A 23,938-nucleotide genomic window follows, 5' to 3' on the forward strand; every position below is an offset into this window, starting at 1 on the left:
TTCCCTCAAATTCCACATTGAACCAATCTTCACATCTTTCTGTTTTCCTCATTATTTAATGAATTCAATAATATCTCTGACATGTTGACATGTGTTCATTTAATATTATTCTGTCATGTTTGAACATTTTTCAAAATTATAATTTATCAGTAATTACTTATTTTTATTTTTTGTTTCTTGTAGAGATTTCTTGCTACATTGCCCAGGCTGGTCTGAAACTCCTGGGCTCAAGTAATTTTCCCACCTCAGCTTCCCAAAGTGCTGGAATTACAAGTGTGAGCCACCACACCTGGCCAGTAATATATTTATTTAAGTGGAGAAGGGGCTCATAATGTTAGCAGAGGACTTTTTAAAAGGGTAGAAAGAAAATACTTTATTCTGAGTTAACTAGAACATAAACCCTCCAGAACATTGATCAATTTGCATCAATGTGCCCCAACTTTTTCTCTATCAGTTATTGAGCAGTTGCTACATATCAGACACTCTCCTAAATCTTTCCATACATTATTTTATCTAATTCTCATAAATCTTGTAAAGTAGAAATTAGAAGTATACAGAAGAGGACACAGAGGGTCTGAGTAATTCTGCAGTTGTATCAGTTATTGCAACAGAGAGTAACTCCAGTAAGGTCTGACTCTGAAGCCTGTGCTCATAACCATCACACTTCACTACTTGAAGATAATTAACATTTCCAAGGTTTGATTTCCATGCCCCTTGCCCCATCCCATCCCATCCATCCTTCTCTAACTCAGGAAATGACACTTGGGATATCCACTCAGTTGCTCAAACTTGGGCATGATTTTTGGTTCCCCCCTGGGCTCACTCCACCATCCTCTTGGGTTCTATCTCCTAAATATCATCCAAGTCTCCCTATCCACACAGTCACCTCCACTTTCCAGTCACCATCACCACTGGCCATCATTAGCACAATAGTCACCTCGCAAGGTTCCCTGCTCCCAGCCTCTCCTGTTCTTCCCCATTCTGCAGTCAGAGAAACCTTTCTGCAACGCAAATCTGATCCCATTACTCTCACTTGCCTCAGAATTCTACACTCCTTGACATGGTGACAAAGCCCTGTTAATCTCACTCTTTGCTACCTCTCTAGCCTCATTCCACACTACCCTCACCTTCAGCATCAGTCCTTTTAAGGTATAGTGCCTTTGCTTGAGCTATGCCTTTGCTTAGAATGCACGTTGTTCAGATGCCACATTCCTAATCAATAAACTCTTGAACCATCCCCTCACCTGAAGGTAATCTCTTTCTCTCTGGATATACATAGCAGTTTCTGCTTCTCTTAAGAATCTAGCCACTTTTTTTTTCTCAACTGCAGCTTCCCCCCACCCCCCACATATGGCATATCTTGGGAAAGGTGACACAGAGGTGTGGAATAAGCACAAGCTTTGAAATTAGATCTGGGGTCAAATGTAGTCTCCTTTTATATGTAGAACTTACCATAATTCCTTAATGAGATATTGCCTCTCCTGCAGAATTATTGTGAAGAGAAAGTAAAAGTAGGCCTCGCATAGTGCCTAGCAGTACAGTAGGAGCTCAATACATATTTATTAAATGGATGAATGAGTGGATGCCAAATACTCTGTGGTATGATTTTTTTTTTTTTGGATGAACAGAATAAGTTACTGAGAAATGCCAGAACCCCTTTAATTTACAATTGTATTTTTCATTACATAGGTGGATAGATAGATGACAGATGGATAGGTAAATATCTATGATATGGAAGTTAAGAAATAATGATAACGGCCGGGCGCGGTGGCTCAAGCCTGTAATCCCAGCACTTTGGGAGGCCGAGGCGGGCGGATCACGAGGTCAGGAGATCGAGACCATCCTGGCTAACATGGTGAAACCCCGTCTCTACTAAAAAATACAAAAAAAACTAGCCGGGCGAGGTGGCGGGCGCCTGTAGTCCCAGCTACTCCGGAGGCTGAGGCAGGAGAATGGCGTGAACCCGGGAGGCAGAGCTTGCAGTGAGCTGAGATCTGGCCACTGCACTCCAGCCCGGGCCACAGAGCGAGACTCCGTCTCAAAAAAAAAAAAAAAAAAAAAAGAAATAATGATAACTAGATAGATAAATAGGTATGGATGGATAGGTGGGTTGATTAAAGGATGGATGGATAGATAGCTTGGATAAATATCTATTAGTTAGATGACAGAGGAGTGGGTAGATTAATAGATAGATATGGTAAATACCTATTAGGTAAGAGAGCTAACAAGAGAGACAGATAGATAGATATACCTATACAGATAGCTATAGACACATGGATATAGATACAGATATAGATATAGCTATGGATACAGACACCAATATAGACATAGATATAGATATAGTCATCCTGTTTTCTAAAACTCGGTCTCACAACTGCCTCCATCTGCACCACTGTGTTTCTTTAGAACTCCTGGGAGAAAAGGGATATAATTTCCTTAGTAGCACAATCACATCTTTGTGTCTGAAAGGTTCATTCACTATTCACTGCAGGCTGAGAGTAAGGCTGGGGCAGATCTAAGGTGACATGAAAAAGGAGAGGAGGCAGGGTCCAGCAGTTTAATAATGCCCTGTTGACATATGACTGGATGGTCCAGGAGCTGGTGTACAAAGGTATTCAGGAGTGGGAGGAGCCTGAGGACTCAAGCAGCTTTGAAGCACTCACTTTGTATCCATTTCTTTCTTATGGAAACTGGCTCAACAGAAAAGAGGAGAGTGAGATGTCCAAAAGTTGGAAAAATGCATCAAAAACCACAGTAACTCAAGTCCTCAGCCTCTGTCAGGAGTTCTGGAAACAGAGCTACAGACCCAGGAAATGGTCTTTTTCTAGATCCATGAGAATTAACTGTGCAGGGATGGAAAGGGTAGGGTATCCCTTAACACAGAACAACAGGACATCACACCCAGCAAATGAAGTTGCATTTTGGAGTCATCTTTTTCATTCCTTCCTCCTTCACTGCTATCAACCCTGCTCACTGCAAGAGCAGCTTCTGTTTGCAAAGTGCCCAGCATGCTGCCCAACAGACAGTCACTAGATAAAAGTTGATTGAATTAAGTTCTACAGAGCTCTATACTTCCAAACCATGTCCACAAACATTATCTTACTTAATACAAAATCTTGTGGGAAAGAAAAAAAAAAAAAAACAGGCATTTTTAGTGCCCACAAAAATTGCAATTATTCTTGCTTTACAGTTGAGGGAACTGAATCCTGGAAGTTGAGTACTGGAGGCCACCTCACCAGTAAATGGCTGAGCTAAGATTTGAATCCCAGGAGTCTGATTCTAAATTTACCAAACAAACCTCTCTTTGTTCTACTACATGACCTTGTTCAAAATAAACACAAGCAATAGTAATGACTGGGCACTGGTACTCACTTGAAACTTGATGGGGTCTTGGGACCAGGACTGGCTCTTCCCCAGGGGTGAATGGCCACTCTGCAGAGAGATCACCTGCAAAGGGCAAGAATGGCCCTTCCAGAAGTCAGAATGGAATTACCATGGGTGATACACACATCAAGAAATTTATAACTTATAAATTTATAACTTAAAGATAAGTAATTCTTGAAATCTATAGGGAAATGATAGCCAAAAAAGGGGAAGTGATTTATGCAAGACCACACGGCAATTTAGCAGCATGGCAAGGCTTATAAACTAGTTCTCCTAACTCTTTTCATGCAGGAAACAACAAAGTGCAATAACTTGCTTAGATTGCTTACTGGTACCCCATCCCACCACGCCCTTGTCCCCAAGCTTCCCGCCCCTCCCATCCCCCGCCCCCCATACTCTCACTTCTGTATGGAGTTTCTCTTTCCCGCTGTGCATTCTCACCTGTTTGTGGATCTCTGGGGGCTGTTGCCTTGGTTGGACTCGGAGTCTGTGTGCCATGGGTGAATGCTCCTGGGAGATGAGAGAGAGGTGAGCCTGCATTTCTTCTAGGGGGCCCTGAGGGAGAAGAGGACCAGGGCCACCAATCCTGCCCTATCCAACGAATGTTGGTTAAGCCAGGTACCAGGCAGGGCTTTAAGAAGCAGAGATGAGTAAGGAATAGAACCCACAATCGAGTGTGAGAAAGGAAATGGAAAATTTCATCATGGCTGTGATACAGCATGATGGGTACCATTGGAAACCAGCTAACATTGGTAAGGTATGGTGACACGGAACAGGAGAGCGATGGTGTTGTACAGGAAATGTCCAATGTGGGTGCTCCTGGGCAAAGAAAAAATGAGTTGCTTCTCATTCATTTGAGTCTTAGTATACACCTTGCTCCATCCCATTCCAGATAAATTGCCTGTCATTTTCATGAGAGAGTATGGGCTCAGTTCGACAATTTTCATATCATGTTCATGAAGCCTTAGTTTAAGGGTCACTTCAGGACTTGATCCTTGCTGTTAAGATTCTGGCATCTGGCAAAACCAGCAATACAGTCTCCTTGTAGGAGATGAGTGAGAGAGAAGCTCAAGCAGGCCCTCATATGGCTAAGTGGAAGGAAAGAGGTGAGGCTGAGAAACAGCTGCGGCACAGGTGATGGACACCCAGTTCAGCTGGGGCAGGTGTGCTGAGTCAAGCAGCACAGCAGGTCTGGATGAGAGTGGGCTTTGCAGGCACAACAAAGTGCATATATAAAGACCAGGAGACGTGGGCAGCTAGCAGTGTGCTGTGGCTGGAGTCTAGAGGAGGATGGTGGAGGGGCAAGGTGAGGCTGAGCAGCAGGTAGGGTGCATGCCTGGAATTTCAGGCCCGGGTCCATCCATTGTAGTTGTCATATGGCTTGTTAATGGACAATGAAACAGGGAAAAAGAGAAGAAATTGGGGAGTGGGATTACATAAAAGAGAGAGGAACAGGGGAATGAAAGAAGGAGCTTTCATTCATCTACAGATGGGAACAAAGAGGTAGGGCAAAGGAAAGGAGAAGGAAGAGTTTGCTTCATAATCGTTAATTATATTACTTACGTTTTCCTAGTTTTCTGTATGTTTGTGTTATATTCCAAAAATTTAGAAAGGTTATCAAAACAGACAATGCTAACTTTAATTTAAAACAGGAGAGGTAGAAGTGAGTACCCTGTCTTACCTGAGGTAGGGCTGTCCTGGGATAGGCTGCCAGTTGTGGCCATCATCCCAGCAGGAGGCGCCAAAAGGCTAGTAGTGTACATGGCTTCCTCGGCCCCTGCAGTAGTCGGTGGGGGAGAACGAGTTTCCCAGGGAGACCCTCCAGGTTTTTTCTCACCGATGATCTGAGGCCAGGGCACGGACGATGTGGAAGCCCATGTCTGTCTGTCAACTGTCACCCACTGAGTTCTGGCCACCCTCCTGGTAGCTGCACATTCAAAGTGATAGTAACAGGGTACTGACATGCTTGACCACTTTGATTCAGATATGAAATTGTCGAGACATTGAAACCTTACCAAAGGGCAAATGCAATGTGCACCTGTAATATAGATAATCCAGGGGCTTAAACTTTACTCTGAACTGAAACAAATGGACCTCAATAAGCATTGTTTTCCTGAGCACCAATGAATACACACACACACACACACACACACACACACACACCCCTCTGAATCTCTAGGAGCCCCAGCCATGTGTGTTTGGGGGTCAGTTAGTTGTCTCTCAAATTGATTTAATACATTTCTAGTCATGTGACATAGTGAAAAGATTGCGGGGTCTGAGGTGAGGAGATCCAAACAGATTAGTCGTGCCTCTGTCTCTTCCATAATGTGAACTTTGGGGCAAATTGCTTAACTCCTTTTAGCTTCCTCATGAAAATGAGGATACCAGTATTAATAATAATACCTGCCCTCCAACATCACAGGATTGTTATTAGTTAAGACAAATCCTTGGCTCATGCCTGGAATTTCAGCACTTTGGGAGGCAGAAGCAGGCAGATCACTTGAGGTCAGGAGTTTGAGACCAACCTGGCAAATATGGTGAAACCCCAGCTCTAGTAAAAATACAAAAAAATTAACTATGCATCATGGCAGGTGCCTGTAATCCCAGCTACTTGGGAGGCTAAGGCTGGAGAATCGCTTGAACCTGGATAGCAGAGGTTGCAGTGAGCAGAGATTGAGCCACTGCACTCCAACCTGGGCAACAGAGCAAGAGTCTATCTCAAAAGAAGGAAAGACGGAAAGACGGAAAGACGGAAAGACGGAAAGAAGGAAAGAAGGAGAAGGAAGGAAGGAAAGAAAGAAAGAAAGGAAGAAAGGAAGGAAGAAAGAAAGAGAGAGAGAGAAAGAAAGAAAGAGAAAGAGGGAGAGAGAGGGAGGGAGGGAGAAAGGAAGGAAGGAAAGGAGAGAAGGAGGGAGGGAGGAAAGGAAGGAAGGAAGGAAGGAAGGAAGGATCTTCCCTCTTTTTTTTTTATTTTATTTTATTTTTATTTTTTTATTATACTTTAAGTTCTAGGGTACATGTGCATGACGTTTATATCATGTATAACTCCCCAATGCAATCCCTCCCTCCTCCCCCCTCCCCATGATAGGCCCCAGTGTGTGGTGTTCCCCTTCCCGAGTCCAAGTGATCTCATTGTTCAGTTCCCACCTATGAGTGAGAACATGCGGTGTTTGGTTTTCTCTTCTTGTGATAGTTTGCTAAGAATGATGGATTCCAGCTGCATCCATGTCTCTCTTTGACCTTTTAAAAAATTGTTGGATGTTCTTACCTGTTTATTAACATAGTAGAAATTAAAGTCAGTTTTTTCAAGTTTTACAAAACTGAATTCTATTGAAGGATTTTACGTTTATAACTTACGTTGAGGACAGTTGCTTTCTTTAAAATACTCAGATTTCTCAACCAGAACATGGTGTATTTCTTCATTTAAATACTCCTTTATTACTCTCATGAAAATTTCGTAGTTTTCTTTGTATAAAACCAGCATCTCTCCTTGTAGGATTATAGGTAGGCATTTTATGATTTTTTTTTTTTTGTGATTAGAAATCACAAGTTTTTGTCATATTATCCTGGAAAGTTTTCTGATTTTGTATAATTGTCATGATACCAGCTATTGTGCTAATTTTCTGCAGTAAATGTGTTTTTCTATTTAACGGAGTTGATTTCTTTTCCTCTACACCACCCAGTCATCCTTGTTTCCTAGGCTGCTGACACCTATCAATTCTTATCTCTTAGGGAAGCCTGTGTCTCCTCTCTGCTGGAGTAGGAGCCCTCTCTGTGCTCTCTGTGTACAATAGTTCTTTGTAGGCTGGATCATGACTACTGGTTCACTTGCCTGGGCTCTCTCCTAGGTCTAAGAGCTCAGGAAAGAGAACATTTATAGAGCTGTGTTTTTAACAGTTAGCCTAGTGTCTGGAAGGAAATGTGTTTTGATGAGTAAATAAATGAATGAATTCTGATAACTGAATGAATGAATTCTGATAACTGAATGAACGAATTCTGATGACAATATTGTCTCAGTGGGTCCACTGTTGGAATCCACTGAGAAAATATTGACTCTTAATGAGCTACCTCCATTTTATATTATTTCCAAATAGGAAAAATAAGATAACCACGCCTTTTGTGTCTTTAGTGATGACACTGCTGATCATGTACTCAAGATGCTGGGGAGGCAGGAGCCTCCTGCAGGCCACTGGCGGCAGCGTTCCCACTGGCGTCAAGTCATTGACATATTTTTGGCATCATTATCAAACCAGTTACAGACTGAACTAACCATGCCGTAAAATATTGACTTCACTTCACCATTTCATGTGAATTTCGGGAGCGATATCGCGAAATGCTTTGCTGAAATATAAATACTTTTACCACAATGTACTGTGATAACATAAGACAGTAGCATTGAAGGAGGCTGGGTGAAGGGTACTGGGAAACTCTGTATATTATTTTTGCAACTCTTTGTGAGTCTTAAACTATTTCAGAATGAAAAGTCATCAAAATACATATTAGAAGTACATTATGTCAATGGTATTTTCTGCCTTTGCTTGATCTTGTAGAACCCATACTGGCTCACATAGATCTGTTACTTAAGTAAGCGGAAGTGTAGCTTCATTGATGGAGAAGGGATTGAGGTAAGGATTTTGCATATATATATACGAGCCTAGAGGGAACAGGAGCCAGACACAGCAAAGGGGAGGAAAGGGTGAGAATGCATCTTACCCAAAGCTGGGAGAGTATGGGAGGCACTGACCCATGTGGCCGTGGCCCTGGCAGGAAGCTCAGGAGGCCTGTCTGTGCTCAGGGTCTCCCCTCTTTCTGAAGGAGCAGCTGTCTTTATCCAGGGAGAGGTTCTCAGAGCAGATGCCCAGGGTGTGCTCTGGGCCCAGTGTCGGGGGCTTGTACTTGGTAGTGTTTTCTGGCTTTTGGTTGTGGGCTTTGAAGTCCTGGCAGTTCCCCTGGTAGCTGCACCTTCAGGGAGGCAGTCAATGGTAACTTTAACATGCTTGACACTTTGGACATAAAAGAATTGAAAGGTCATTGGACAGCAAATATACTGAATGTGGAGATTCAAACCTTTCTCTGAACAGCATCAAATAAAACCAAAAGAAGTATTTCCCCTTGAATTCAAATTAAGATAAACTACCAATTTGTAAAAAAGTCTGTGATGAATCACACTGAACAGAATGCAAAGCTCTCAAGCTTAAAAGTATCAGGCATTTGCTATGTTTCCTGAACAGATCCTGACCCCTGTCAGAGCCTTTCTTCCACCTCCAGCCCTCAGCCACTCCAGGATTCTGGTACATGTCCCTGGAAGAGGAATTAGTCTCCTTCATATGCCTTATGGATACAACTAAAAGCCAAAAGTGAAATTTGGGGGAATCAGAAGCTTCCAGACAGAAACGGCTTGAAAAATAGGCTCCCACAGAGTTAGCAGGAGAGCTTAATTCAGAGGGAAATCTGCCCAGCATCCTTGGTTGCTCCATGAAGGAAAGAAGGAAGTGGGATCAAGTATTAGTTTCACCTTATATCTTCCCTAGGGAAGGCTCAAGTGGTGGCAGCAGTGGATATGAGGATGACAAGCTCCTATTAGCCCATAGGGTTCCTTCCTCTGGGAAGACAAAGACTGGCCTATAGTCTGGTGGGCAGAGCCTGTGTTGGATTTTGGTCCCCACCTCCCCTGAATGCATGTAGAATGAGAACTGTCTAATTACAGGAGTGGCCTTGTACTCTCATTTCCTCTCTCTGTCCTACTTCTGGGCCCATTAACACCCTGCGTACAACACCAGCCTGAGCCTTGCTCCCAGATCAACCAGACATGAGGCTAAGCACATCTAGCCAAACTATTACCCAGCCAGGGTACTTGCTTTCAGGCACATCAGCTTTAGCATCAGCTTGTAAATACGTTCTCTCTTTCTAGGCATTTGTTCTTGTTGAAGGAGCACAAAGTGGGAGAATTAATTGAGACCGGTGTGTGTGTGGGAGAGGGGGGTGGGGGGAGGGAATGTCACGGAAAGACTCTCCAAATGAATGAGATTGACTCAACTCTAAGATCTGTACTGAGAATCGGGCAGGTGAAGTCATTCTATCAACTGCCCATTTCATCTTCTTATCAAGTAGCCTTGTCCCACACAAATTGAGATTCCTTCTACAGCATAATCAAAAGAAGCCCTACAATGAAAAGCAAAGTAGCCCCTGAAATGGAGTTGCAGATTTACTGTATCCTTCATTGCACTTCAAGAGAAAGTGATGAAGAGCCTACTATGTGCGAGGCACCAAGGGGAAGGCAGGCTGTGAGGCTGAAGGAAACTACTTCTTCTACCTTCCAGTTCCATTCATTAAGACACACATAGAAATGTCAACTGTGTCACAACCTGGAGTAACATAGAGTCCAAATGACATGCAAGTGCTGTGTTATGGGACGGTAGAAGATGAAGACTGACTTTGATTGGGGGATATTTAAAAAAGAGGAGGTAGTATCTAAGCTGCAATTAACAGGCAAATAGGGTTCTGAAATATGGAAAAGTAGGGAAGAAGTTTCAGAAGGAGACAACATCATGACCAATTTGGCACAGAGGGGCATGAAGGTGGGTCATGGTTGGGTAGGGACTGGATATTACAGAGTGGCCAGGTCCCCAGCACAGAGTCACAATTTCAAATGTCCACAAAAACCAAGTAGTTAATATGAGAAAAAACGTGCAAGGCAATAGGGGGCAGAGAAGACTATGGAAAAGGGGGGAAAGGTGCCCTTCCTAGTGCGGGAATGAGGGTGGCAGCTACTCAGTTCCAGTCCCTTATTGCCTTGTGTTGGGGGGAGGATCTAGAATTGCCAGACCTTTTGCAAGAGAATCCAGAAATTCATTTTTTTTTTTAATGGCGAAGTTCTCTGATTTTTAACACAGTGTAGCTAAACACAACCTGAGGGCAGCTTTCAGTTGCTAGTGTGCCAGGTGGGACCCTGGTCTGGAGAGTCTATGGGAGGAGTTTGGGAGGTTGGTACTCACCCAGCACACCAGACATGCCGCTGGTAAATGTGTAATTGATAATGGGGTATTTTTCCTCCATCTCCCAGAAGTCAGAAAGATTCCTTCCTGCAAAAATCACACCAACAGCATCAGATCTTAGGTTTCATCTGCTGGACAGTTTTGTCTATTTCTCAGCCCAGAGAGCTTGTCAAAGAATGTCTAGTGGTTTACCTGACTTTCCTGTCATCACACAGATGGAGATGCAATCCGATGCATTGCTTTGACTCACTGTAGGACAAACCAGTACACAATAAGACTTAGCAACGGGTTTGAAGCTGTAAGTCTTTGATTGAAATGAAAATTAAGCTGAAAGTACCTAACTTAGGATAATATAGGAAAATAAGGCTGACTTTTTACTCTTAAGGCAGTCCTGATTTTCCGATTTCTTTATTTTATTTGGCTGGGTTTGGGGGATGGTGTAGTGGCTAAGGGCAGAGCCTCTGAGGTCAGCTTCCACAGTTACAACATCAGCTCTGCCACTTGCTAGCTATGCAAACAAGAATGAACTGCTTGACCTCTTCAGGACTCAGTTTACCCCTTTATAAAATGGTGAAAATTCAAATCCCACAATCCCTTACTTGTAATTCCCAAATCCCCAAATCTCTGTAAGGCACCATGTTTTGTGTGAGCTTGGTATCAAAACTTGAAAAATGTGAGGCTATGATAGTCTTTATCTATACTACTTAGTGTAAAGGGCTGAACATTTTGCGAAATTACCATTAACATGTTTGATTATACTGGGCTTCTCTGGATGCTGTTGGAGAGGTTACATCAGGTATGGTGTGGTCACACTATTAGATCTTCAAAAGCCTGAAAACTTCTGAATTCTTAAATATACTTTTCTCTGACGATGCTGCCTAAAGAACTCTGGACATGGGGTTCCATGTCTCTCTTAGGATTACGGGAAAATCCAAGGAGATAATAGGAGTGAAGCACTAGATATGGTGCCCAGCAGATAGAAGAGCATGGTAGCTAGAGTAATCATTATTGTTGTTATTAATGTATTACTATTATTATATACATTAGCATAGTAACATAAGAGCACAGGCTAAGAGCCAGATCACCTGGTTTAGAATTCTGCTTCTGCAGAGTGACTTTGAGGAATTTACTTAACCCCTCTGTGTCAGTTTCCTCACCTGTCAAGTAGGGGTAAACATAGTAGCTGCCCTAAAAGGTTGTAGTGAGGATCCAGCCGGGTGCGGTGGCTCAAGCCTGTAATCCCAGCACTTTGGGAGGCCGAGATGGGCGGATCACGAGGTCAGGAGATCGAGATCATCCTGGCTAATACGGTGAAACCCTGTCTCTACTTAAAAATACAAAAAACTAGCCGGGCGACGAGGCGGGCGCCTGTAGTCCCAGGTACTCGGGAGGCTGAGCCAGGAGAATGGCGGAAACCCGGGAGGCAGAGCTTGCAGTGAGCTGAGATCCGGCCACTGCACTCCAGCCTGGGTGGCAGAGCAAGACTCCGTCTCAAAAAAAAAAAAAAAAAAAAGGTTGTAGTGAGGATCCAATGAAAGAATACATGGAAAGCCCTTAGAATATTATCTGACACCTAATGGTAGCTGTTACTATTTCTCTTTCTCCCTTCCTCCTGCTTTTAAAATAGTAGCTGCTCCACAGTGCATCACACCATCTTTCTGCTGAGACCAATTGTTGGACTGTTGAATGATCCTTGCTTTTCAAAGTGGGCCCCTAAGGAAATGTGATTTTCCTGGAGGTTACATGAAACCACCTTATAAATGAGGTGTATGTTTCTGAACTGTACTCTAAACATGGGCTTAGGCTCCATATAGATTTAAATCTGAATTCTGGCACCAAATTTGAGTAAAATATTCAACCTCTCTGGATCTCAGTTTTGTCCTCCTTAAAATGGGGGTATATTGACCCATCAGACGATGTTTTCTTGAGTCTGCCTACGTTCCTTTAACTTTTGAGCTTTGGATTCTTCCTCCAATTTTATGGATCCCAGAAATATGAAGACTTAAATATTGTTGTATTTATTGGTGTGGAAACTGAACCACATTGATTATCTAAATAAAGATTACATGAAGGTTTCTGCCAGCCTAACCTATGGCAGGGGTTGGAGTGAGGAACATACTATGCTTGATTATCTACCACAACAGATGCTAAACCTCAAAATTACCAAAGTGTTTTCAAGATGAACACACCTGAGAGGATGGAGGTTGACTTAAAAATCTCTGTGAGGTAGCTGGTGGAATTTCCAATGATATCTACCAGTAGAGCTGTAAAATCTGCAAGACAAATTTAGGAGGTTTAATTTCTGCTTCAGAGACAAAAGGAGAAAAGTATACTGTATGTGGATTTTTCAGAATAGATTTTACAAGTTTGATTTAGTTTAGTATATTGAGGAATATCAACAATGGTATAGAGAAATACTACTAATTCTAAAAAAGGAAAAGTCTTGATTTCAGGCCAGAGGTAAACTTTGGATCCACTGTTAAAATCCTCTTTCTTCTTTTATCATCCTCTCTCCCAACCCCTTCTCTACTAACATCTAAGAGCTATGAAAGACCACATTGTTGAATAATGGTCTTTCTGGGGGGTTTTCCCCATTGTTTTACCTAATTGTTTTCAGAATACCAACTCCATCTGATAGGAAGCAGACAAGTAAGGTAAATTTACAGACTTGGGAGTTGGAAAATGAAAGTGCAATGTGAAATTTACTGGTGGATTATAAAGTATGAACAATAGAGACAAGACACTTTACAAAATTATCACCAGGAACCTTTCCCTCTGCCCCCTTTTTAAGGGGACTCGTGGTGGTGGTGGTGGTGGTGAGGAGTGGTGTCTGAGATAATTTTTTCTGCATTTCAGGTTATAGAATCGTTGTGAACTTTCTTTCTCAGCTGAGTTTGAACAGGGCCATTGCCTGACATGGTGGGCACCATTGACTGTGAAAATTCCTAATATTCTTCTAGTCAAACAGCTGCCATCTCCTCCTTTGTTCATTTATGGCTTTCCACGATCCAGCCCATTCTTAACTTCCAAACAAGGCGAATGTGTTTGAGGAGCCCCAGTCATTTTCTAGAGAGGAAGCTTCTTGGGGCCAATGGATGATTTCCCATCATACTGTGTAAACGCTCCTTTCACTTATTAATGGGATCATGAGTTTGGGCAGGAGCAAGCTAACTTGAAAATACAGAACCACGAGAGGTAGGAAACTGTTATATGACAATTAGTGGAATGTGTAGCCAAGACCAACAGATGATGGGCACTACTATGTAAGAACCAAAGCCATGAGGTACTCTTATTACTTCTGTACAGGCACATTTTAACGTCCTAGAGGGAGAACACCTATGCAGTATGTAGTATACCTATGCAGGTATAGACACCTATATATGCAAACATGGGCACCCTCTTTCTCTGTCTTTTTTTTTCTTTTTCTTTTTGAAACTGAGTCTCGCTGTGTCACCCAGGCTGGAGTGCAGTGGTACAATCTCGGCTCACTGCAAGCTCCGCCTCCCAGGTTCACGCCATTCTCCTACCTCAGCCTCCCAAGTAGCTGGGACTACAGGGCCCCCCCACCACACCCGGCTAGTTTTTTAATATTTTTAGTGGAGACAGGGTTTCACCGTGTTAGCCAGGATGGTCTTGATCTCCTGACCTTGTGATCCACCTGCCTTGGCCTCCTTCTCTGTCTCTTTAGACCAGTCTGTTCTTAGTCAATTGTGGAAACTGAGGAAGGGTATTATCTCTTAGTCATTCCATATATTTTCTTCCTGCTTCTAAAAATTCTCCTTTGTTTATTAATCCATTTATCTAATAAATATTCATTGAGCATTAGCAGTGTGCCATACACTTACTAGGTACTGGAGAGTTGTGTAAGACATATAGAAGAAGTTGAGGTTAGTGGGAAAGATTCATAAACAGACCAATAAAATGCAACTTGGAAGTCATTATTAATCTTGCATAGAAGCTATGAGCATGGCTTTGAAGCCACACACAAAACATGGAGTCCAGGTTTTGCCCAAGGCTCAGAGACATGATGTAACTTGTCCAAAGTTCCAGAGTATGTGGCAGAACTTGGATTTCAGCTGAGATCTGCCTTGGGCTGAAGCTTCCACTATTCTCAGTATTCTTACCACCACTCATGAAACCTCTTGCTCAATGCATTTTGTCAATTCTCCCTTTAGAACTGTTTTCACAATCTGCTTTTTAGGCTTGGAAGAAAGCCAGTTATTATTAATTCAAATATATTCTTTGCATTTATGGAAGTTTGAATTATCTAATTTACTAGCAATGATCAAAATGAAAGATTCATGACTACCTTCATACATAAATAGAAGGTAGAATTAAGAAAATCTTTTTACCTATCCTTTTGGTAATGATTTAAGACTGTCTCTTAACACTCAGTGTTGGCAAATGTGAGTGGAAAAACATAGGCATTCAAACATTGTTGGTAAGACTGTAAACGTATGCAAGACTTTTAGAAGACATTTTAGCAATTCAGATCATTATAATATTGTTTCCCTGTCAGCCAACAATGCTATTTTGAGGGCTTTATTCTGCAGAGGTAATTGGGCAAGTATTCTAAGTGATTTTACACTTAGAGGTGTTCATCACAGCCTTGTTTATAATTGCAAAAATATGAGGAATTAGCCAAGTTTCCAACAAGAGAAGACAAATTAAATAAATCATGGTACATTCTGTCAATGAATACTAAGAATTCATGTGAAGGATGAGGCATACTTGCATTCAGTGGAATGAAATGGATTTTTTAAGACATACGGGTTAGTTTGAGAGTGGATTATAAAATTGCATGAAAAAATGAAAGATACTGATGGTTGTCTTTCAATATCAATTCTCCCACCTTCCTTTAGTAAGAGAGTATCAAATTTTAGTTGGGAACATGGTGGTTTAACACAATGACTATAATTTCAAGCTTGCTTTGCAGGTGAATGTAGCCATGAGATTAAATTCTGGTCAATAGGATGTAAGAGAAATGTGAAGGGTTTCCAGGCTATGAATTCATAGTACATGTGCATGCCTTCTGGGATGGTTTGGATTTGTGTCCTTGCCCAAATCTCATGTCAAATTGTAATCCACAATGTTGGAGGTGAGGCGTGGTGGGAGGTGATTGGATCGTGGGGGCAGACTTCTCATGTATGGGTTAGCACCATGCCTTTGGTGCTCTTCTCATGATAGTGAGTGAGTTATTGTGAGATCTGGTCATTTAAAACTCCTTTCCCCTCTTTCTCCCTTGCTCCTGCTCTAGTCATGTAAGATCTGCCTGCTTCTCCTTCCCTTCTGCCATGATTGTAAGTTTCCTGAGGCCTCCCCAGAAGCTGAGCAGAAGCAGTCATGCTTCCCGTACAGCCTGCAGAACCATGAGCCAATTAGACCTCGTCTCTTTATAAATTACCCAGTCTCCGGTATTTCTTTATAGCAATGGAAGAATGGACTAATACACCTTCCAAATCCTTTTTCCCCTTCCTTGTAGTTGGACTGTGGATGTGCAGGCAACCTACCTTAGGCTATGAGAACACAGATCCATACGTAAGGCAAAGCAACAAGCTAGAAGGAGCCTGGGTCCCAAAACCATCAAACCATTAGAGCAGCCCTGGCATGTCTACATGCCCAGATTATCACACGTGAAAGCAATTAACTTCTACCTTCTTTAAATTGGACTATTTTGGAGTCATTTTTTATAGTAGCCCACCCTGTATTCTAAATAATACAGAGAATGGGTTCGGTTCCTATATGTAGAGCAGGATGTCTCCACAAATGAGTAGATATTAGCTGGGGTACATAGGTAGGTGGGTAGGTTAGATAAGTAGCTTAGATGACAGGTTGGATAGATAAGTGAGTTATATAGGTAGTGTAGACAGCCTTGTATAACATTCATCAGCATGTTAATAGTGACTACCAGTGGATGGTGGGATATCAGTTATTTCTGGTTTCTTAGTTTACCTGTCCATGTTGCATAGCATCTTGACATCACAGTACATTATTTTTAAAATCAATAAAATTTAAGCAAGTTTCATTTAGGAAGAAAAACAGGAAAATATGCAAATATACCCTCAAAGGAGGGCTATAGGTCAGAGTTAAAAACATTAAAAAGAAAATGATCCAGATCTAAAGATCATCCAAAAAGACATTATCCCCAAAGGTGCTGAGCAACGGCAAGTTGTTGGCCTAAGTGTACAGCCTCTCATGGTAGCGCTGTGACTTCTTGTCAAACCTTGTGAAAGTTGCTGTGACTTAGCAGAGGAACAACATGCAATTTTATCAGTAGATAATGATCCGTGGATCATTCTTTTCATATAATTGTTGCAAGTGTGTGGAAATATGATTTGACTCATGAAATAAAATTATAAACTTTCTCCAGGCAGATGTAACTTTTTAAATCTTTTTTTTATCTTTCACACAATCAGGGTAGGGACACACTCAGCACAGACTTCTACCCTCAGCAGGGGTTAATGAAATGGTGAGAAAGGCATGATTATGAAGAATTTTTTTCCTCACAAATGTATTTGTTGATGAGATTCACAGGGTAAATTACGTAAGATAATAGACATTAAGTACTCAATGTAGGGTCTGGCATATAGTACTCATTAAATATTAGTAATTCTTTCCTTTAATATTTTCACAATATTTGTTTTAGAAATTCTACTCTGTGGGGGAAATGATCTGAAACAGGGAAGAGTTTATGCACAAAGGTGTCCAATGCAAAATTATTTATATTAAGAAAAACCTAGATCCACTCAAAAGTCTAAGAACAGTGTAGTGGCTAAGAGAATGCTTGCATTCACTGGTTACATAGCCATTACAAATGTTTATGAAGAGCTTGTAATATGGTGGAAAATATTAATATTAGACTAAGTGGGGAAAAGTACAAGAGGCTTTGGTTGCCTTTAGTGTATGCTTCCCTTACAATCTAGTCTTCAACAAGCAGCCAGAAGGATCCTTTTAAAATGTCAGATCATGTCTCTTCCCTATGCAGACAATCACAATGGCTTCCTTCTTATTCCGGGTGAAAACTAGAATCCTCACAGTAGACCTTAAACTTTTATATGATCTGCAACACCCTCCCCACTTTGCCCTCACCAATCAGAGCTAATTTCCTACAACTCTGTCCTGGCTAACCGGCTCCATCTATGCTGGCTTCTCTAGTCCTCCTCATGCTGTTGCTTAGGCGTTTGTCTGGAACATTGTACCCAGTAATAACCACAGGGCTGGCCCCTCACATCCTGAAGATCACCCATCAACCCTCACCTCATTTGGAGGAGACTTTCCTGACCACCCTACACACAGTAATATCCCCCACCATGACTTTTCCCTCCAGCTTTCCCCTGCTTCATGGTCCCCATGGTCAGGCTGTCAGCCCACATGCCATGTACTTGCAGTGCATTTATTTACTCTCTGCTCTCCGCTAGGAATCTATGTGCCAGGGGAGCAGGAGGTGTGTTCACTTTGCTCTGTGTGCTTTACCCACACCTAGAAGGGTGCATGGCTCATAGTGCAGGCTCAAACAGAATTACTGAGTGGGTGAATTAGTGGTGCAAAAATTGTCCCTTTTATTTTTCAGTATTCTCTAAGATAAAGAACATGTAATATTTTAAAGTTTTATTTATAAAACTAGCACATGAATATACTCTCCTTGGGAAACAAAGTTCAGATAATCTAAGGCTCTTTTAACCAACATTCTTCCACTCTAAAACACACTCCAATCTTCTTTTCAGAGGGAATCACCTATCTGGTGCCCACATATGTGTTCTTATCAATAACACTGTGCTCTTCATATTTTTGGGTAACTTTCTTTTTCTAATTAAAAATCTCTTGGAAGTTTTTCCATGCACAGACCAAATTTGAGCACTCTCTCTCATTTATGTATTATCTGTGGCTGTTTTCCAAAGTTTAATTAGACTTGGGAGACTTAATGGAGACTGCTTAACCATTTTCCCTCATGATGGATATTTAGGTTGTTCCTCAATTTTGCAATTAAAACAGTGCTTCATGAACATTTTCCTCCTGTCCCTTTTGCACACACAACTGTTTTTCACTGGGATAATGAATGTGCCCATGGTTAAGGGTAGTGGATAGGAACATATTTTCCTATCTTACATTGAGGAAAAACAGAAACTTATCTAAAAGGACACAAGCAAAATTGGAAAAGCTGCAAGCCTCATGGTTAGCTGTACCCACCTGATAAGTCATTGGTCCGATTGTTTAAACAGTAGCAATACCTTGTGGGGAATTTGGCGGGGTCCACCGTCTTCAGGTTAGAAACTGTGAAGAGAAAGGATTCAACAGAGATCCTGACACACAGACCGGCCCTGCAACACATCTCCACCACCACCACCACCATCAAGAAGAGCTAGGCAGCACTCACTGTTGTAAACAGCTACAGAAAACTTGTGGAAGGCGAAGGAACTGTAGGAAGTGACACTCAGCAAAGAGAAGAACTTCTTGCTATCTGCCAAAACATACCAGATAAAGAGACAGGCAGATGGCTACTAAGGTAACAATGAGTAAATGATACAAATAGGTAAACAGTCCCTAGAAATTAACAATACAAATAAAGAAAGCAATGATAAAAATAAACAAACAAAAAAGTAATAGAAATAAAAAATCATAAAGTAAAACTAAACCAAAAAACTGAAGAGTATGTATCATTTGTCTATATTTCCTGATCCATCCCAAGCTGTGGCAACTCTTTAAGTAAGATTCCAAGGTGTATTAGGCTCCTGAGGCTGTTGTAACAAATTATGACAAACTCGGTGGCCTAAAACAGCAGAAATTTGTTCTCTCACAGTTCTGGGGGCTAGAAGTCTGAAACTCAGTAGGGCACACTCCCTTTAAGGGCTCTAAAGGAGAATCTGTTCTTGCCTCTCTCAGCTCTGGCGGCTGCCTGTGTCCCTTGGCTTGTGGCCACATCTCTCTCTGTTCTATCGTCACGTGATCTTTTCTTCTGTGTGTGTCTCCTTTGCCTCTTTCTCATAAGGGCCCTTGTGGTGGCATCTGGCACAACACAGATAACCCTGGACAATGGCCTCATCTCAAAATATTTAATTCAATCAATCAATATGTTATCATATCAGGTGATATTCACTCTTTTGACATAAAAAGAAGTATTCACAGATTCTGGTAATTACAAAGTGGATATATTTGGCCATTTTCAGTCTACTACACAAAGAAAGGGAATTTGTTTTAAACCAGGAATACTAACATAAACAATCAGGTTTAGGAATACATGCATGAGCATCTTATCTACTCTCCATCAGTGCCTGTTCTTGGTTTGTATCTGGAAGACAGTGCAGCAGAGGGAGATCTTTCCAGACCATGGTCTGAGAATCACCCCCCTGCATCAATTCACAAGGTGCACCTATTAAAAGGGCACATTCCTGGATGTGACTCAGGTCTACTAAATCAGATGGTGAAGAAAGGGGAAAGGTGGGTATGCCCAGGGTTCTGGATTTTAACAAAGTTGTCAGGTGAATTTTTATTTTTTTATTTTTTTTTTGAGGTAGGGTCTTGCTCTGTCACTCAGGCTGGAATGCAATCATGCAGTCACAGCTCACTGCAGCCTCGACCTCTCAGGCTCCAGTGATCCTCCCACCTCAGCCTCCCAAACTGCTGGGCTTATAGGCATGACCCACTGTGCCCGGCCTCAGGTGATTTTTATTCATATAAATTTGTGACCCACTATCATGGTGGATGGAATGGCAGAATCATTAAACTTTGGTGCACACAAATCACCAGCGGTGCCCATTCTCTCCCTCGGCTCTCTGGCTATTGCTGTCTGGAGACCCTAATGCGGTACACTGGGTGAGAACCAGACTGTGTTTGATAAGCTCCTTAGAAGAATGGGGTATACACCAAAATGTGAATACTCCAGTACTCAGTTTTTTTGATGATAAGAATCACAAATAGCCCTTGGCAAAAATGTACGTTTTGGGTCCCATCCAAGATCAGCTGGATCAGAATCTCCAGAGCAGGAACCTGGGGAGATGAATATTTAATAAGTATGTCAGGTCCTTCTTATTGTGCAACAAGTTTGGGGGAACTTTGGGCTAGATCACAAAGCTGGATTAAACATGTCTGAATTCCAATTCTATATGGCAATGGGCTTGCTTCAATGTCTGCATCTAGAAAATGGGAGTGAGAGTACCACCCCATGGAGGTTATACAAGGATTAAATTAGTCATTGGAAGAGTTTTGAACTCCTCAAGGGTACCAGTTATGGCATTCGAGTCTCTGCAAAATTTCACAGAGCCCAGGGCAGGGCCTTGCAGAGGAAAGGACAGGATTAACAGTTCAGGGCTGGAAGGGCTAAATATTTGGCAGCCCATCCCTCCATCTGATGACTCAGTCTCTCCACAGCACCCTCTGCAGGTAGATCACTGCCTTCTTATCGTGCATCTCCCAAGGCAGCCCTATCCACGGCAACTCTCATGAGAGCAAATTGGAGGCAGAAGCTATATCCCTGTGATTTACAGTAACAGGCATTGGGACAGGGATGGATAATAATGTTTATGGGTAAATGTGTAAGTGAACAAGTGTAGAGCCACCAGGCACAGTTGTGCAGTGTGTGTATTGCACAATCCTAGGGAATGCCATTTACATAGACCTCAATGCTGAATTGGCATTCTCCATCCCCCTTATTCTACATTACATGTATCGTTACTTATTTGTTATGTTTATTGTTTGTTTTTGGTTACCCCTTCACCCAATAGAATGGAAGCTCCCCCAGGCCACAGATTTTCGTTCTTTGTTTACTGCCTTATCCGCCAATACTTAGAATAGTGCCTGACATGTGATAGGTGTTCTGTGAATATTGACTGAAGAATGTGAGAATAAATAGTGAAGGCAGTGAGGAGTGTACACTAGGGATGATTCAGGCTTTGCTGTCATTCACTAAGTATGTATTACATACAAATCATTTTGCTAGATGCTAAAGAACACAGAAAGAAGATTATAATAATATCGTAATCATAATATGGTCTTAAAAAAAGAAATCCAGGATCATATTAACTTAATCAATGAGTAATTATTATTAGTTTATGGCAACAGAGTTACAATTACAAGCATACGATGTCTGGAATGCAATTTACTCTCAAAATTCTTGTAAACCTTCTACGTCATTCTGAGTTAGGTGGGACAATGAATTCTGCATTCTGTTTCCGTTTTTGTTTTTTGAGACAAAGTCTCACTCTTTCTCTCGGGGTGGAATGCAGTGGCATGATCACAGCTCAGTGCAGCCTCGACCTTCTGGGCTCCAGCAATACTCCCACCTCGGCCTCCTGAGTAGCTGGGACCACAGACATGCACCGTTGTACGCAGCTAATTTTTGTATTTTTTGTGGAGACGGGGTTTTGCCATGTTGCCTAGGCTGGTCTCAAACTCCTGAGCTCAAGTAGTTTCCCAAAGTGCTAGGATTACAGGCCTGGGCCACTGAGTTCAGCCTATTCTCCACTCTGAACACCGAGAAAGTTGAGACACAGAAGTGAAGTGTCTTGTCAAGGCTTCAGAAAGGTTCAGAAAAGACACTGGTACAATAAAAAACATGGACCTGGATTGTGTTTTTAAAAAATGATTACCTTTTAATGCTCTACTCAACATCCCATTCACAAGCTCTGTCAGGTTAAGCGCAGACAGATCAATTGACCCTGCAGGCAGCTCTGAAAGAGATTCAGAGATAATGTCACTGGCAGGCTTTTCTCGGCAAGAGAAAAAGTTCCTCATTTCCAAACTTCAGGTAGATATTCAACTTCTTTGCACATGTGCTGAACACAAACCAAGTGTCAGGCACAAGGGGTTCCAAGTCAAGAGGAGGGTCCCGACCTTAGGAGGTGACAGTCAACAGAGTGACGAATATAGATAAGAGAAATCCCAATGAAGCACAGGAAACATTAACTTTTAGTGACGATTGCATCTCTGCATTTGGAGAGACTCAGGACTCATATAAAAGGTATCTCAAGCATAATGGGAAGCCCAAGGGCATTGCAGGAGTTCTCAGCAGTTCTTTGAAAATAAGTACCCCGTGTAAAAGTGGGGTCCACACAACTTGGCTGAGCATTGACATCACCTGGAAATATATATATATCTTTAATTACACAATTCCAGTACCTGGGCTCCATCCTCAGAAATTCAGAATTAATAGGTCCAGGATATGACCCAGGATGGAGGGAGAAATCTCCCAGGTGTGGCAGGAGTGGCAGCGTATAGTGAGTGGAGTTAAAATTCCCGCTTCCTCCGGCTAGTCCTTAATGATTTGGAAACTGGCCAGGCACAGTGGCTCACGCCTGTAATCCCAGCACTTTGAGAGGCCAAGGTGGGTGGATCATGTGAGATCAGGAGTTTGAGACCAGCCTGGCCAACATTGTGAAAGCCTGTATCTACTAAAAATATAAAAATTAGCTGGGTGTGGTGGCTGGTGCCTGTAATCCCAGCTACTTGGGAGGCTGAGGCAGGAGAATCGCTTGAGCCTGGGAGGTGGAGGTTGCAGTGAGCCAAGATTGTGCCATTGCACTCCAGCCTGGGCAACAAGGGTGAAACTCCATCTAAAAGAAAAAAGATTTGGAAATAACAGTTGCCAAGATGGAAACAGTTGTTGGTGCTCCTATTTATTCAAACGTTGCCTTCTTCAACTTTTACTTAATGATCAGATAATGATTAGAGAGATGACATTCTCTCCACTGTGGGAAACAACAGAGGTCCAGAGAAGTGGAGGAATTGCTCTGCAGCCCAGACAACCCAAGGGATTTCCGGGAGCGGCACTTACCCGTTGTAGCAAGAAATGCCACCCCCTTCTTCCTCTCTTCTCCTCTAAGGCCAGACACTGGGAAGGAAACAGTCTTCATGAGAAAAATGCAAGTGGTCCAGTTCCTACCCCCAGGAACGGAAGAAGTCTTGGAAGCCTCTTTGGCATCTGCTCTCCATGTGAGAGTCACTGGCAGACACTGAGGAAAGGCAGTTCCCAGACTCTTCTGTATGGCCCTGATACAGATTCTAACCTCTCTGGGATGGGTGTGGCCTAGAAATCCATGTTTTAATAAATAAGCTTGGTGATTCTGATACAGGGGGTCTTATTTACCCCACCCCTTAACTGAGTAGGGAAACTGAGTCCCAGAGAGGAGAAAAACCTTGAACAGTGGTAATAAAGGGTTCAGAACCTACTTTCTAGAACTGTAGAGCAGTGGCCAAAATATTAGGCCTCTTGACTACTTAGCAAATTTCATGCAACCAAAGGAGAAAATGTCAAAGAAAAATATGAAATTTCAAAGGCATTCATTCATTCAATCTTCATTGGTTCATTCAACAAATATTCACTGAGGGCCAAGCAATATGCTAGGCAATATGAAATGGTAAAGGGGAACGAACCCGGTCTCCAGCTCCATGGGGCTTCCTGTGTGTGATTTGGTCAGGGAGGAGGACACTCACATGTCGTGACAAGAGAGGAATGTCAACACGGTGTGGGAGTACCAGGGCACTAGCCTGGTGTCAGGGGATGGAGAAGGCTTTCTTGTGGAAGTGACATTAAGCAGAGACCAGAAGAATCAGTTGTTTTGGACCAC

The 23,938-nt window shown here is 42.3% G+C and overlaps 1 protein-coding gene across 1 annotated transcript in view; it reads right to left on the bottom strand.

The window, feature by feature from the left end:
- HHLA1 (HERV-H LTR-associating 1) overlaps positions 1–23,938 on the bottom strand; it is a 39,686-nt gene that overhangs the window by 11,020 nt on the left and 4,728 nt on the right. Inside the window, exons 3-13 of the mRNA XM_033202757.1 lie at positions 23,146–23,202; positions 21,962–22,042; positions 18,754–18,837; positions 18,567–18,650; positions 12,569–12,652; positions 10,572–10,628; positions 10,380–10,466; positions 8,098–8,346; positions 5,066–5,311; positions 3,826–3,894; positions 3,373–3,447 (exon numbers count right to left, since the gene is read on the bottom strand). Coding sequence (XP_033058648.1) covers positions 3,373–3,447; positions 3,826–3,894; positions 5,066–5,311; positions 8,098–8,346; positions 10,380–10,466; positions 10,572–10,628; positions 12,569–12,652; positions 18,567–18,650; positions 18,754–18,837; positions 21,962–22,042; positions 23,146–23,202 — 1,173 coding nt within the window. The remainder of the gene's footprint in view (positions 1–3,372; positions 3,448–3,825; positions 3,895–5,065; positions 5,312–8,097; positions 8,347–10,379; positions 10,467–10,571; positions 10,629–12,568; positions 12,653–18,566; positions 18,651–18,753; positions 18,838–21,961; positions 22,043–23,145; positions 23,203–23,938) is intronic.

This window comes from Trachypithecus francoisi, unplaced genomic scaffold, assembly GCF_009764315.1.
Source record: "Trachypithecus francoisi isolate TF-2019V2 unplaced genomic scaffold, Tfra_2.0 Lachesis_group7, whole genome shotgun sequence".
Classification (NCBI taxonomy): Eukaryota; Metazoa; Chordata; class Mammalia; order Primates; family Cercopithecidae; genus Trachypithecus; species Trachypithecus francoisi.